The sequence below is a fragment of the Gymnodraco acuticeps genome, unplaced genomic scaffold (genome assembly GCF_902827175.1).
Source record: "Gymnodraco acuticeps unplaced genomic scaffold, fGymAcu1.1, whole genome shotgun sequence".
NCBI classification, from domain to species: Eukaryota; Metazoa; Chordata; class Actinopteri; order Perciformes; family Bathydraconidae; genus Gymnodraco; species Gymnodraco acuticeps.
Genome location: NW_022991286.1, coordinates 1,547,472 through 1,560,740, shown reverse-complemented (window position 1 = coordinate 1,560,740; position 13,269 = coordinate 1,547,472). Strand labels below are relative to the sequence as shown.

Below are 13,269 nucleotides of genomic sequence, written 5' to 3'. Positions count from 1 at the left end.
CTTTTATTCCTTGTCTTTAGAAAAGCTAGTTATTTAAGATTCTGGGCAAAAATATTTAGGTTTGTAGAGGTGTTAGTGAATAACCTTTTAACGTTGTTTTATTCAAACAAACTTCATTGATTTTTACTTTGGATTTCCCTTCAGCATATTTTTAATTGCTTGTGTGTGAATGCTTTATACCTCTACTAAAATACACAAGACCACTACATACAAATAAAGATTGACGCAGAGGAACTAAAAACTGCCTACAGAGTATGACCTGAGGTATGTTTTTTAATTTAAACTGCTGTTCCAAAAATAAAGCATAACAGATATAATACAAATGATGGTGGCGGTGGTGGCGAAGTCGATAGTGACTTGGCTTGGCAACTGGAAGGTCACCAGTTCAAGTCCTGGCAAGACCAAGTGCTACCGAGGTGTCCATGAGCAAGGCACCGTTCCCCACACTCCTCCCCAGGCGCCGTTCAAAATGGCAGCACACTGCTCCTAACACAGGATGGGTCAAATGCAGAGAAACAATTTCCCCACGAGGGATTAATAAAGTATATAAAAAAAAAAAGAAAAAAAAAAAGAAGATAATTATCAAATAAAGATTGACGCAGAGGAACTAAAAACTGCCTACAGAGTATGACCCGAGGTATGTTTTGTAATTTAAACTGCTGTTCCAAAATAAAGCATAACAGATATAATACAAATGATAATTATCCAATTGGTTTTAAAAACATTTTGATTACAATGTTTTCTAGTCTGAATTTAAGTTAGGTTGTAAGTAAGAATATAAAAAAGTAATGCCTTTGGGATCATCAATCACTGTCTCACTCTCTAACACACCCGCCACTTAAAGTTGACAACCATAGAAGTATCAAAATAATATGAATAATAGAAAATGTTCATGATTATATAACTTGACATGTTGCAGTTGCATCAGTGATTTAATAACATTTTAAAAGATTCTTTAAAAAAAAGCTGCTTTTATTTTTGTAGCTTTGCTGTTAAACTGAGTATTTTCAGCTCAAATCTCACACACTCCCTTTGATGAAAGAACAAAAATGACATGCTAACACAGTGGGAGACACACACACACACACACACACACACACGCACGCAAGGCAAGTTTATTTATATAGCACTTTTCAACACAAGGCAATTCAAAGTGCTTTACAAAAAATGAAAGACATTAAGAAAAAGGCATTTAAAATCAGTCATTAAAAAGAAAAGCTAATAAAATAAACATTAAAAGAAAAAATACATGGATAAAAGTTACAGTGCAGTCTAAGATATGAATAGTTCAATTAAAACATTAAAAGAAAAAGTACATGGATAAAAGTTACAGTGCAGTCTAAGATATGAATAGTTCAATTAAAAGTCTTCAGCCTGGATTTAAAAGTAGTCAGAGTTGCAGCGGACCTGCAGGTTTCTGGGAGTTTGTTCCAGATATTTGGAGCATAATAACTGAACGCTGCTTCTCCATGTTTAGTTCTGACTCTGGGGACAGAAAGCTGACCAGTCCCTGAAGACCTGAGAGATCTGGATGGTTCATAATTTAGCAGGAGGTCAGAAATGTATTTTGGGCCTAAACCATTCAGTGCTTTATAAACCAGCAGCAGTATTTTGAAATCTATTCTTTGACACACAGGAAGCCAGTGTAAAGACTTCAGAACAGGAGTGATGTGATTCACTTTCTTAGTGTGAGTGAGGACTCGAGCAGCGGCGTTCTGAATCAGCTGCAGCTTCATAATAGATTTTTTAGTGAGACCTGTGAAGACACCATTGCAGTAGTCGAGTCTACTGAAGATAAAAGCATGGACAAGTTTTTCCAAATCCTGCTGTGACATTAGTCTTTTAATCCTAGATATATTCTTTAGGTGATAGTAGGCTGATTTAGTAACAGTTTTAATGTGACTGTTGAAACTCAGGTCAGAGTCCATGACTACACCTAGATTTCTGGCTTTATCTGTTGTTTTGAACATTGCAGACTGAAGCTCAGTGCTAACTTTTATACGTTCTGACTTGGCTCCAAAAACCATTACCTCAGTTTTATCTTTGTTTAATTGGAGAAAGTTCTGACACATCCAGTCATTGATTTGTTCAATGCACTTACTCAGTGTTTGAATTGGAGCATAGTCTCCTGGTGAAATTGTTACGTAAATGTGTGTGTCATCTGCATAGCTATGGTAACTTATTTTGTTGTTTTTCATTATCTGAGCCAGTGGTAGCATGTAGATGTTAAAGAGAAGAGGCCCCAAGATGGAGCCTTGAGGTACCCCACATGTCATATTTGTCAACTCAGATGTGTATTTACCTATAGAAACAAAGTTGTTTCTGTCCTTTTAAGTAGGATTCAAACCAATTTAGAACTGTTTCCGAAAGTCCCACCCAGTTTTCCAGTCGGTCTAGTAATATGTTGTTGTCAACCGTGTCAAACGCAGCACTGAGATCTAATAATACTAACACTGAAGTTCTGCCACTGTCTGTGTTTAAGTGGATGTCATTAAAGACCTTTACAAGAGCAGTCTCAGTGCTGTGGTTTGGACGAAAGCCTGACTGGAACACATCGAAACAGTTATTTAAATGCAAGAAATTACTCAACTGTTGAAAAACAACTTTTTCAATGATTTTACCTAGAAATGGGAGGTTTGATATGGGCCTGTAATTGTTCATTACTGAAGCATCTAGATTATTCTTTTTTAAGAGCGGTTTAATGACTGCAGTTTTCAGGGCCTGTGTAAAAATACCTGAGTGAAGAGATTTGTTTACTATATGAAGTAGATCTGAGGCCATGCCAGGCTAAACATCTTTAAAACATCCTGTTGGAATAATATCAAGGCAGCAGGAGGAGGATTTCAGAAGTTGTATAATGTCCTCTAGGTTTTTATCATTAATCTGATGGAATTGTGTCATGATGTCTGAATTGATGTTAAGTGGAGATAGGAACAACACATTTGCTGTTCCTGATGCAGAGGCACTGACTGCTTGTCTGATTTTCTGAATTTTGTCAGTGAAGAAGGAGGCAAAATCATTGCACGCCCTGGTGGATAGAAATTCAGAGGCTACTGACACTGGGGGGTTAGTTAGTCTGTCGACGATAGCAAACAAGGCACGTGCGTTTTTTTTTTTTTTGGTAATGATGTCAGAGAAGAACGATTGTCGTGCGTTTTTCAATTCCAAATTATAAAGGCCAAGTCTCTCTTTATAGATTTCAAAGTGCACCTGGAGATTTGTTTATCGCCACCTGTGTTCAGCTTTTCGACATTCTCTTTCTTCTGTTTTCACGCTCATGGCCTTTCTCCATGAAGATATGTTCTTGCCAGACACTTCCTTTACCTTAGTTGGAGCAATGGCATCTATAACATTTTACATTTTTGAATTAAAATGATCTACTAGCTCATTTACTGAGTTGTTAGCAGGGGCAAGTGTGGAAGAAAAATTCTGAGTAAACATTTCCCTAGTATTTTCAGTTAAATATCGCTTTGTGGTTACCTCTTTTTGAACATTTTTGTGAACAGAAATAGAGCTCTCAAAGAAAACACAGGAATGGTCAGAGAGTGCAACATCAGTCACCACAACCTTAGAGATATTCAGACCCTTTGAGATAATTAAGTCCAGAGTGTGCCCCTTATTGTGCGTGGGCTCCGTCACATGCTGAGTCAGTCCATAGCTATCAAGAACACAAAACAGTTCTTTAGCCCCTCTGTCCTGGGGGTTGTCAACATGGATGTTAAAATCACCAACAATGACTAGACGGTCAAAGTCAATACACACTATACACAGCAGTTCAGTAAAGTCATCAAAAAAGCTTGCACAGTATTTGGGTGGTCTATAGATATTTAGGAACGGAGCTCGAGAGGAGCATTTCAGCTGAAGGGCCACATATTCAAAATAATCAAAGTTTCCATACGATGTCTTCCTGCATTGAAGGGAATCATTTAACAGAATAGCAACTCCACCCCCTTTCTTATGCATTCTTTCCTGACTCATAAAACTGAAGTTGGGAGGGGTTGATTCGATAAGAACAGCTGCACTGTTATTTTGTTCAATCCAAGTTTCTGTTAAAAACATAAAATCGAGATTGTGCTCAGTGATAAAATCTGCCAAAGACCTGACATTTAATAAAGCTAGTTTAAGTTTGTTAAACACACTATCAGTCATGTTTTTTGTAACAAGCTGTGGCTGACATGGAATCACTGCTAAATTAGATAAACTCACACAAACGTTTGAGCGCTTCCTGTTCCTGTTTCTAAGATGATTCACCGCTCTTAATCTATTACCTATCAACACAGATATCGGCAAAGCTATAGGCAGGCAGGGCCCCGGCATGTCCTGGAAAGAGTTGAGTGCCATACGCCCTTGAGCCTGGACCCAGCAAATATCAGTTTGCAGCGTTTAGTACACACACATTCTTATCAGGCTTCGGAGACTGCAGATGCCCTCTCGAAGGGAGAGAAGGCGGCCGACGCAGGCACGGTGATGGAGACGTGGGAGATGGTGCGGGGGTAGAGGACATGCTGCCAGGGGGGGGAGGTGGTTGACGTAGGCACGGTGATGAAGACGGGGGAGATGGTGCGCGTCTCTGCGGTGATTTTGGTGGGCGTCGTTGAGGAGCGGGGGTAAAGGACATGGTGCCAGCCCTGCGTATCGCCTTAGTTTGGTCTTTGAACTCCAGGAAGGAATCGGTGCCAACCCTCTGTATCTCCTTCATGTGTTCAACGATCCCCAGGAGGGTGGGCGAGGGTGAAAGGGTGAACGGAGTATCCTCAAAGGCGTTGACAGGGGGGGGGGGGTGTGACGGGCAGTGGACACTCCTCCACACACACACACACACACACACACACACACACACACACACACACACACACACACACACACACACACACACACACACACATATACATATACATACACACAGTCCTTTTTGGCATTTTAAACCAAACATCCTAATCATTTACTTTATGGGTAACCTGCCAGAGAATATTAATATTTGCCTTTAATGGGCTTAAAGCAGAGTGCCTCAGGGATTGAACAACCCTTTTCTGTTTGGAAGGGTGCTGGGCAGTTTGGCAGTCAGTGAGGTGTGTGTGGGTGTGTGTTTGTGGTGAGCAGGAAGTAGGGCTCTCAAGTGTTTAATTTAATTAGAATTCCAAACAGAGATTGGCTGGAATGGTCTAATAAACTTGAATAAAAGAGCTTACTATATTCAAATCAATGTTATTATAGATTTATTTCCAAGCTGAACATTTGCGCATTTGGTTATGTGTTGATTTTTTCATTACTCTTGGAAATACAGCTGCGGAAATGTTTTTTGAGTATGTAACAACATGGCAATAATCGCCTTTAACAGACAATTTGGTCAATGTTGTGTGTGAAGCTTGCTTTGTTGCCCCCAAGTGTGCAACTTGTGCACTTTTTAATTGGTCAATATAAAGATCAGCAGGATTGACCAATACTGTTTAGAAAGACTAAATGCTTAGTAATGTAATATATATATTGTGAACATTTCTTGACGCATTACATCTGAAATACAATATTAAAATGAGGGATGTCACATTACCACATTAATGCTCCGGATGTTTTAGAGCAGTGATTCTCAAATGGGGGTAAACATTCCAAGTAAATACTAATATTGAAATGAATGTGATTAATCACAGATTATTATTGAATCTATGTACAGCACTAATCAGAATATAATATGTGGATATTCTACTTCCCATCGTTATTGTGGGCTCTGAGGAATAGGATTGTGTTGCAACTCGGAGTCAGAGACGGACGGCTCTTATGTAACTGTCCCAAGGCTGGGTTCATTTGGGGGTAACTGAACACAGGCCCACTTGGTTGGATTTGTTTATAAAGACTTTGTGTTTGTATCCTTCCAGGCTGACCTCTTTCGTGATGAAGTCCTTTGGCGGGGCGAAACCGTACATCTTTGTGGAAGACAAGCACATTCAAGAAGCCCGGAGCTGGCTCTCCAAACACCAGCGGCCTGACGGCTGCATCAGATCTGTGGGGAAACTCTTCCACAACGGCATGAAGGTGACGACATCAGTCTGAAACTTGGACATTTTAGCTGGGAATATAGGGTTTCACATCATCTGCCTTTAGTCGTTTAGAGCTCTGCTTGGGTGATTTTCTTTCTATAAGACATAAACCAGAGAATTAATTCAATGTGAGGAGCAAATTGCATGTTGTCTCTGAGAGCTGTGTGCAGGGAGGGAGGATAGCCCCAGGCCTGCCAGCAAGCAGCACACTCTTAACGGCAGAGGAAATATCCCAAACTAATTATTTCTAGCCGATCCAACTACAACATTTCATGAAGCCAACCAACACCAAAATAAATGAAAGATGCGTGGCATCTGCCGGTACCTATGTTTTTTGGAAAGTAGTTGTATTAGATAAAAAGCTCTTAAAATAGATTAATCAGCTGATGACTGTGTTGAGCGACGGATTATTCTCAGTCACACACACACACACACACACACACACACACACACACACACACCAACCATACACACACACACACCAACCATACACACACACAGATTCCCAATTAGGAAGTTCTTAATACAATCTGAATACATGGCACATTCCCCTTGTAATACATTTTGAACATCTAACTTAATCATACACTTTAAATACCGTAACCCTTCTCACTTTCATCACAAGAAGGGGGTACACTTTGGATGCAAATGAGATAAGGTGTGTTATAAAGATCTGCAGCCCCGGTTTTCTTCTGGCACAGTCAAATGGCACCTTTTTACCAAGGCTTTCGCCACTGTATAGTTAGTTTAATAGGTTTATTTTTCCGCTACTTCCCCCCCCCCCCCCCCCCCCCCCCCTTAACCTGTCTGCCTTTTTTCCCCTACTCCCCCCCCCCCCCCCCCTACCCGACTTGTAAAGCGACCTTGGGTTTCCTGAAAGGCGCTATAAAAATATTATTTATTATTATTATTATTATTAAATGTAATGTTGTGGATAGAAAAGGGTTTACTACGGTGGGCGACAGGTGCAAATGTGCTACACCAGGTCCAACACACTTCCATTAGGAGAAATGTGCTTCACTTTCAAAAACAATGCAAATAACACATGTTAATAAAAAAGCATCTTCACCAACTTGACGAAACATGTGCAGTGTTTACTAAAAGCACTGCATAAACGTTTTTAGACGAACAAAAGTTTGCACACGCTTCTTCATTTAAATTGAATCAAGAGTTTAATAGCCGAGGGCCGTGCATCTGTAATAAAACACAGAAATGCTTCCAATCAGCAGTAACTGAATCAATGTTGTCACCAAATGAATAAACCTGCACATAAAGGGCTCTGTGGCTGAGTATGTTTCACACATTGTTTTAGGATAACGGCCTCAAACAAAGTGCAGGTAAGACATCAATACCAAGAACATGGTTAAAACGTTTCAATGGATGTCAGTCTTTAAGCCACTAAATGTGTTCTGCAACAGATTAGCTTGTTATTAGCCTAGCCTATGGCTGGAAATAACTTTAGCTATAGATAGCTGTTTATCATTTGCAGCCTCTACTAGCCTATTAAAAGGAGTGATGAGTCCACCTCAGTTTTGTCTGCGAATAACATCTGAAAATTGCAGGTCACTCAGTTCCTTAAGGCATGCTTAAAGTTAAAGCTTATCACTTACTTTCATTTAGATTATTGATAGGTTGATAGATATAATCGGGTAGCATCTGCAAAACAGTGAAAGTTAATGGAAATGTTCTCAAGCATATATAAGGTGAATAGAATAGGTCCAAGTACAGAACCCTGTGGGACTCCCCGAATCATTTAGGTTTGCACCAGCTTTGCCCAGCTCATTCATGCCAACGACATGTTCCAGCCTATGTAATGGACCTATAAGATATAGCAAGACCAATAACTTTTACTTTTACTTTTACAAGTGCTCTGATGCACCCTAAATTCTGATGGAAATCATTAAATAAAATAGTGTTGAGTGCAAAGAATCCCACACCTGTTAAGTGCAGCTTTTGCAGGATCCTACAAAATAAATATTATATTAAACATTACCGCAATAGTAACTTGTGTGCCATGTGCATGCATTTTTTTGTTCTTTAAGTTGCCAGTATTGACACTGACATGAATAAAATAGTGTTTTCTGACTGTTCCTCCTGTGATGTTTCTAACAGGGAGGAGTGAGTGACGATGTGTCTCTGACGGCCTACATCACAGCTGCCATGCTGGAGCTCGACACAAACACCTCGGTGAGTCTCGGTCACAACTCAAACTCTGATGAACTTTCATTGTTTCATTGTTGATATCCACCTGTTGCATTCCTGATTTTAGATGTTATCATATGATGTTTGTCTGATAAGTGCTTGTACTGCAACAATGATACATTTACTGTAAATATTCTGCAACCTGGATCCTTTAGATTAATTATTAAGTCAAACACTAAACATAAAAACATTGTTTTCATGCCCTGGTAAATATTACAACTTTGGGCTATTTACTCCCATAACTCTTTCAGACAATTTTGAGAGTAAAACGTCCAAAAATACACTGGTGTTTATTTGTTTCTAACTTTGTATATTTCTTAGTGTGGGTTTCTCTTTAATTCAACAAAGATATGGCAACTTGTCATTTAAAAAGGATTATCTTATTGTAAATAATTAACAGGGGGAAAAATAAATGTTTATCTATTACTTAATGTGGAATTTTACAAAAAATGCACTATTTCACTATTATCTTTCAGAGATGTGCGCTTGTGTTCTTTTTGACTCTTCATCTTGAAATAGGCTGTGTTTGAATATTTCCGTTCAAATGACTTCAAATTCGTATACAAAATGAATATGGTTAATTGTTGTTGTTGATACAGTTCTCTCCCTCCTTGTGTGACAGGACCCCGTGGTGCAGAGGTGCTTGAGCTGTCTGAAGGCATCAGTGGACTCCCAGCTAGAAAACCTGTACACCACCGCGCTGCTGTCCTACACCTTCACTCTGGCTGGAGACGAGGAGACGAGGAGCAAACTCATCACTTACCTGAACCAAAAGTCCAACACGCAGGGTAAGACGGTGGAATCGGCAACATCTGAACCTCCGTTTTTCTCCTTAAACTAAGTTAATGCTACATCAACACGAGCATAACGCTGGGAAAGGCTAGACCTCTGAAAACACTGTCTCATTGATACATGTTTTACTAAAGCTGAGTTTGTAGCATGAAATAGTATTAAAAAAAACTTCAAAGTTCAAATAGCAGTCAGATTTAAATATTGAAAGAAATCAGCACAACTGTTCAAATGGAATTGCTGACAGGAAGTAGATGTTGTAGTGTAAGCCTTGGACACATTCATATTTCTCTTTAACTACTTTAACAATTGCTTGCAATCTGACGTAAAGAAATATTAAACGTAAGTGGCATTTTAGTTCAAGTGGAAAGCCTGAACTCTGTGCACTGTAAGCTGTTTTTTCAAGCAATGAAGGCAGTTAAAAAAACAAAACATTTATCCTTAAGAAATAAACTGTTGAAATAATAGATTTCTTTTTTGTCAGGATATTGTTGTTGTTGTTTTAATGCGGATTCTAGCCACAAGAGACAATAAGACTGAACAGATAAGCGCAGATTAAAATGCATTTGTAGTCACAAGTAATACATAACACTTATGTTGTAGAATAAACAATATATATATCTTCTGTTTGAAGTGCAACGAGAAATCAAAACTCACCTTGAAGAAAACATGAATGCTTTTAGAACATGCAGTTCAGCCTCCATTAAGGATTATCCACCTTCATTTAAAAAACATTGCCAAACGACGATTAAAAGTTCTCTTACAAAAGCTAGCACACCGAGCTAGTGCACAGGGTCGGTCATTGCTTACCTTCTAAAGGATGAATCAACTGTTCTGATTGACAGGCGGCTCCCGTCACTGGGACAGAGCCGGGGCTTCTGGGAAAGGCCTGGACTCTCTGGAGGTGGAGATGACCTCCTACGTCCTGCTGGCTCTGCTCTCCGGTCCGGCCCTGCCAGACTTCGGCCTGGATTACTCCTCCAGCATCGTGCGCTGGCTGGCCCAGCAGCAGAACCCGTACGGGGGCTTCTCTTCCACACAGGTAACACGCATCACACACAGGTGGCTTATGGGAAAACTCTTCTTAGTGACACCCGGCATACAGTAGCAACTTAAACATCAGCTGCTGAGAGAGTTGATGGAGGCAACAATTGCATTAAAAAATGTTTATTAGTATATTAATCCTGCTAAAATCTTTTAATGCTTGCAATGATGGCACCCTCCTAATGAGTGAGCACCACTCAACTATAAAACACATACTGTACGTAACGTAAAACACCCACAGACCAGGTACCCGTTATAAAACCCTAGACATATACTCCCAAGGGGTTTCTCAAAATGTTGACCTGATGACAGGTACTTTCACTTTACCTGAGTTTTCTCATTTAATGCTACTTTAGGCTTCTACTCTACTATTCTTTGGAAGCCGACGTGGTACTTTTTACTCCTCTCTATTTATCTGACAGCTTAAGTCACTAGTTACTTTGAACACACACATTATAAGCTAATATAGGTTAAGATATTCAGTAGCAGTATACAAAAAGATTACTATCAGTCACCATTTAACACCTTGGATACAATAATATTGGGATCAAAATATACTTAGTAAGATCTTGAATGCAGGACTTTTACTTGTAACACTTCATCCTATAATTTTTTTTTTAAACGTGTAACCCTGATGTAGTGTAGATCTCGATAAAAACATATTTTAAGGTTACATTTAAAACACCTTCATACCAACATTTCCGTTCCTCATGTAACCCCTCTGGCCCTCAGGACACGGTGGTGGCCCTCCAGGCCCTGGCTAAGTACGGCGCGGCCACCTACAGCGCGGAGGGCAGCACGGCGGTGACGGTGACGTCTCTGGGAGGCCTGAACACAGAGTTCAGAGTGGATCAGAGCAACAGGCTGCTCTACCAGGAGCAGAAGCTGAGCGAGGTCCCCGGAGAATACACCGTCAGGGCCCAGGGCCAGAGCTGCGTCATGGCACAGGTATGGGGCATGGGTGTATAAAGAGAACTGGATACTGTGTCGGAGGAGGAGGAGGGGCCTCCTTCAGTCCTATGAGAGTGACGCATGGAGCCCAAATGGTCTGATGCTCTCGAGAGCAAAATGTCACAAATGACCCATCATGCCTGCCTGTCGAGAGCAAAGTGCCCGTATGTACGCTCATTAGGGGTGTTGAAATTAATCGTTTCTACGATGCATCGCGATGCAGACGTGGACGATTCTGCATCGATGCAGTGACGGAACATAATCGATTATAGCGTAGTAACGTTGCTTCCTGATTTTATGGCCGCGGCTTTACAATAACGTTTTTTTTTCTGTCACTTTAATATTAAATCGGTCGGTGACGCAGAGATCAGGGAACAGACGTGACAGCGGCACAGCGGCACAGCAACACCAAACACAAGAACACCAGTCCAGAACCAACAGCAGAAGGACCCGCTCTGAATCAGTCCGTGTCGCTGCGGCTCAGAGACACAGGGATTTATGTTTTAAAGAAATAATCGCGTTACAATCATGTCAGGTTTTTGGTGGATTTAGTTAAGTCTTGGATTGTAGAGTACGAATGTTCTCTTGCTATTTTCAGACGATACGTGTGTAAAGTTTGTGAAGGCAGGAGGAAAAAGCTTCCGCGATCACCGTCTCCTCTCTGCTGCTCCAAACCCCGCCCCCTCCCTGAAATAATGAGTGACAGGCTCATAGTAACCTGATAGAAACTTTATTATTCACTTAATCACTGAGATATAATGAAGCTAACTTAATCTCCTACATTCATGGGATGTATGTAACAGTAAGACAGAGAATGTAAGTGTGTACCCGCATGCAGTATTTTAGTTGTTATATGCTGTTGTAAATACTCCTGTTGTCTGCTGTGTTCAGACTCAAGTCCTGTGTGTGATGCCACATTCAGGACATTCAGTGTCCTTCTTTAACAGAAGGCCGTTGCTAGAAGCTGCAGCTAGACTGCAGAAACATTATTTTTTTGTTTTTGACGATGGAACAATTTCACACACAGATACTGTATAGGGATGCTAGAGCTATGCAATTGATTTATTTTGGTTTATAAATTAATGTCAAGACATTTATATTATTGATTTCTGAAGCACTTCCTAAATAATAAAAAGGGAGTTCATATGTATTTACTGCATGTATTCATTGATAAAAAAGAAGCCATGTGCAGTAATATACTGTAGAAAATTGAGGATGCAACGCATTGGTATGAATCGTGATCCATCGGGATGTCGAATCGAATCGGTGACAGGATAATCGTAATCAAATCGTGAGAGCAGTGAAGATGCACAGCCCTAACGCTCATAGAGCATGCGCACTTGAGTTCTCCTTAAGCCCCGCCCCCGATCTCCCGCTATCTGCTCAGTAGAATGGAGAGAGAAAATCAAACTGGATTCAGGTTTTAGCGCATTTTACACATTTTAAAACCATAATGATTCAAATTGGGGCTATACAAGTGTTCATACTGGTTCGTTTATTTTACTTTTTTTAAATTATCCGCTGATTTGCAGACGTCTCTTTCCCAATGTAAGTCAATGGGGAAAAGTAATGTTGGGCCCAATGATGCAGAAGTTGTAGAACCATAGTTTGGCCACACGAATATTTGCAGGAGCGTCCGGTGCACTTGGGTACTGGGGTCTTGGTACGGGGGCCTCGAAGGACGAGAAAAGAAGAGCAACACAAAGGGCTAAAATTGACTGCAATACAGAAGTAAACTAAGAAGTAAATGATATTTTAATCCAAAGATGTTTTTTTTTTAAGTTACTGAAATATTTGATCAAAGCGTATTGTTCCTTTGTACTGTGTATTGACTGTGATGACCTGTCTCTCAGATATCCATGCACTACAACATCCCCCCTCCCCCCGACTTCTCTGCCTTCAACATCACCACCAACACCATGACCAAGTGCAACATCAGCAGGCCGCAGCTCATCCTCTTTGTGCATGTCAGGTACTGTGTGTGTGTGTGTGTGTGTGTGTGTGTGTGTGTGTGTGTGTGTGTGTGTGTGTGTGTGTGTGTGTGTGTGTGTGTGTGTGTGTGTGTGTGTGTGTGTGTGTGTGTTGTGTGTGTGTGTGTGTGTGTGTGTGTGTGTGTGTGTGTGTGTGTGGGTGTGTGTGTGTGTGTGGTGTGTGTGTGTGTGTGTGTGTGTGTGTGTGTGTGTGTGTGTGTGTGGTGTGTGTGTGTGTGTGTGTGTGTGTGTGTGGTGTGTGTGGTGTGTGTGTGGTGTGT

At 40.6% G+C, this 13,269-nt stretch overlaps 1 protein-coding gene across 5 annotated transcripts in view; it reads left to right on the top strand.

Annotated features, from left to right (window-relative positions):
- LOC117562127 (alpha-2-macroglobulin-P) overlaps positions 1 to 13,269 on the top strand; it is a 44,546-nt gene that overhangs the window by 27,144 nt on the left and 4,133 nt on the right. For all 5 annotated transcript variants that reach the window (XM_034239937.1, XM_034239939.1, XM_034239938.1 and 2 more), the window contains 6 exons: positions 5,871 to 6,027; positions 8,145 to 8,219; positions 8,857 to 9,022; positions 9,869 to 10,065; positions 10,800 to 11,015; positions 12,872 to 12,990. In XM_034239937.1, coding sequence (XP_034095828.1) covers positions 5,871 to 6,027; positions 8,145 to 8,219; positions 8,857 to 9,022; positions 9,869 to 10,065; positions 10,800 to 11,015; positions 12,872 to 12,990 — 930 coding nt within the window. The remainder of the gene's footprint in view (positions 1 to 5,870; positions 6,028 to 8,144; positions 8,220 to 8,856; positions 9,023 to 9,868; positions 10,066 to 10,799; positions 11,016 to 12,871; positions 12,991 to 13,269) is intronic.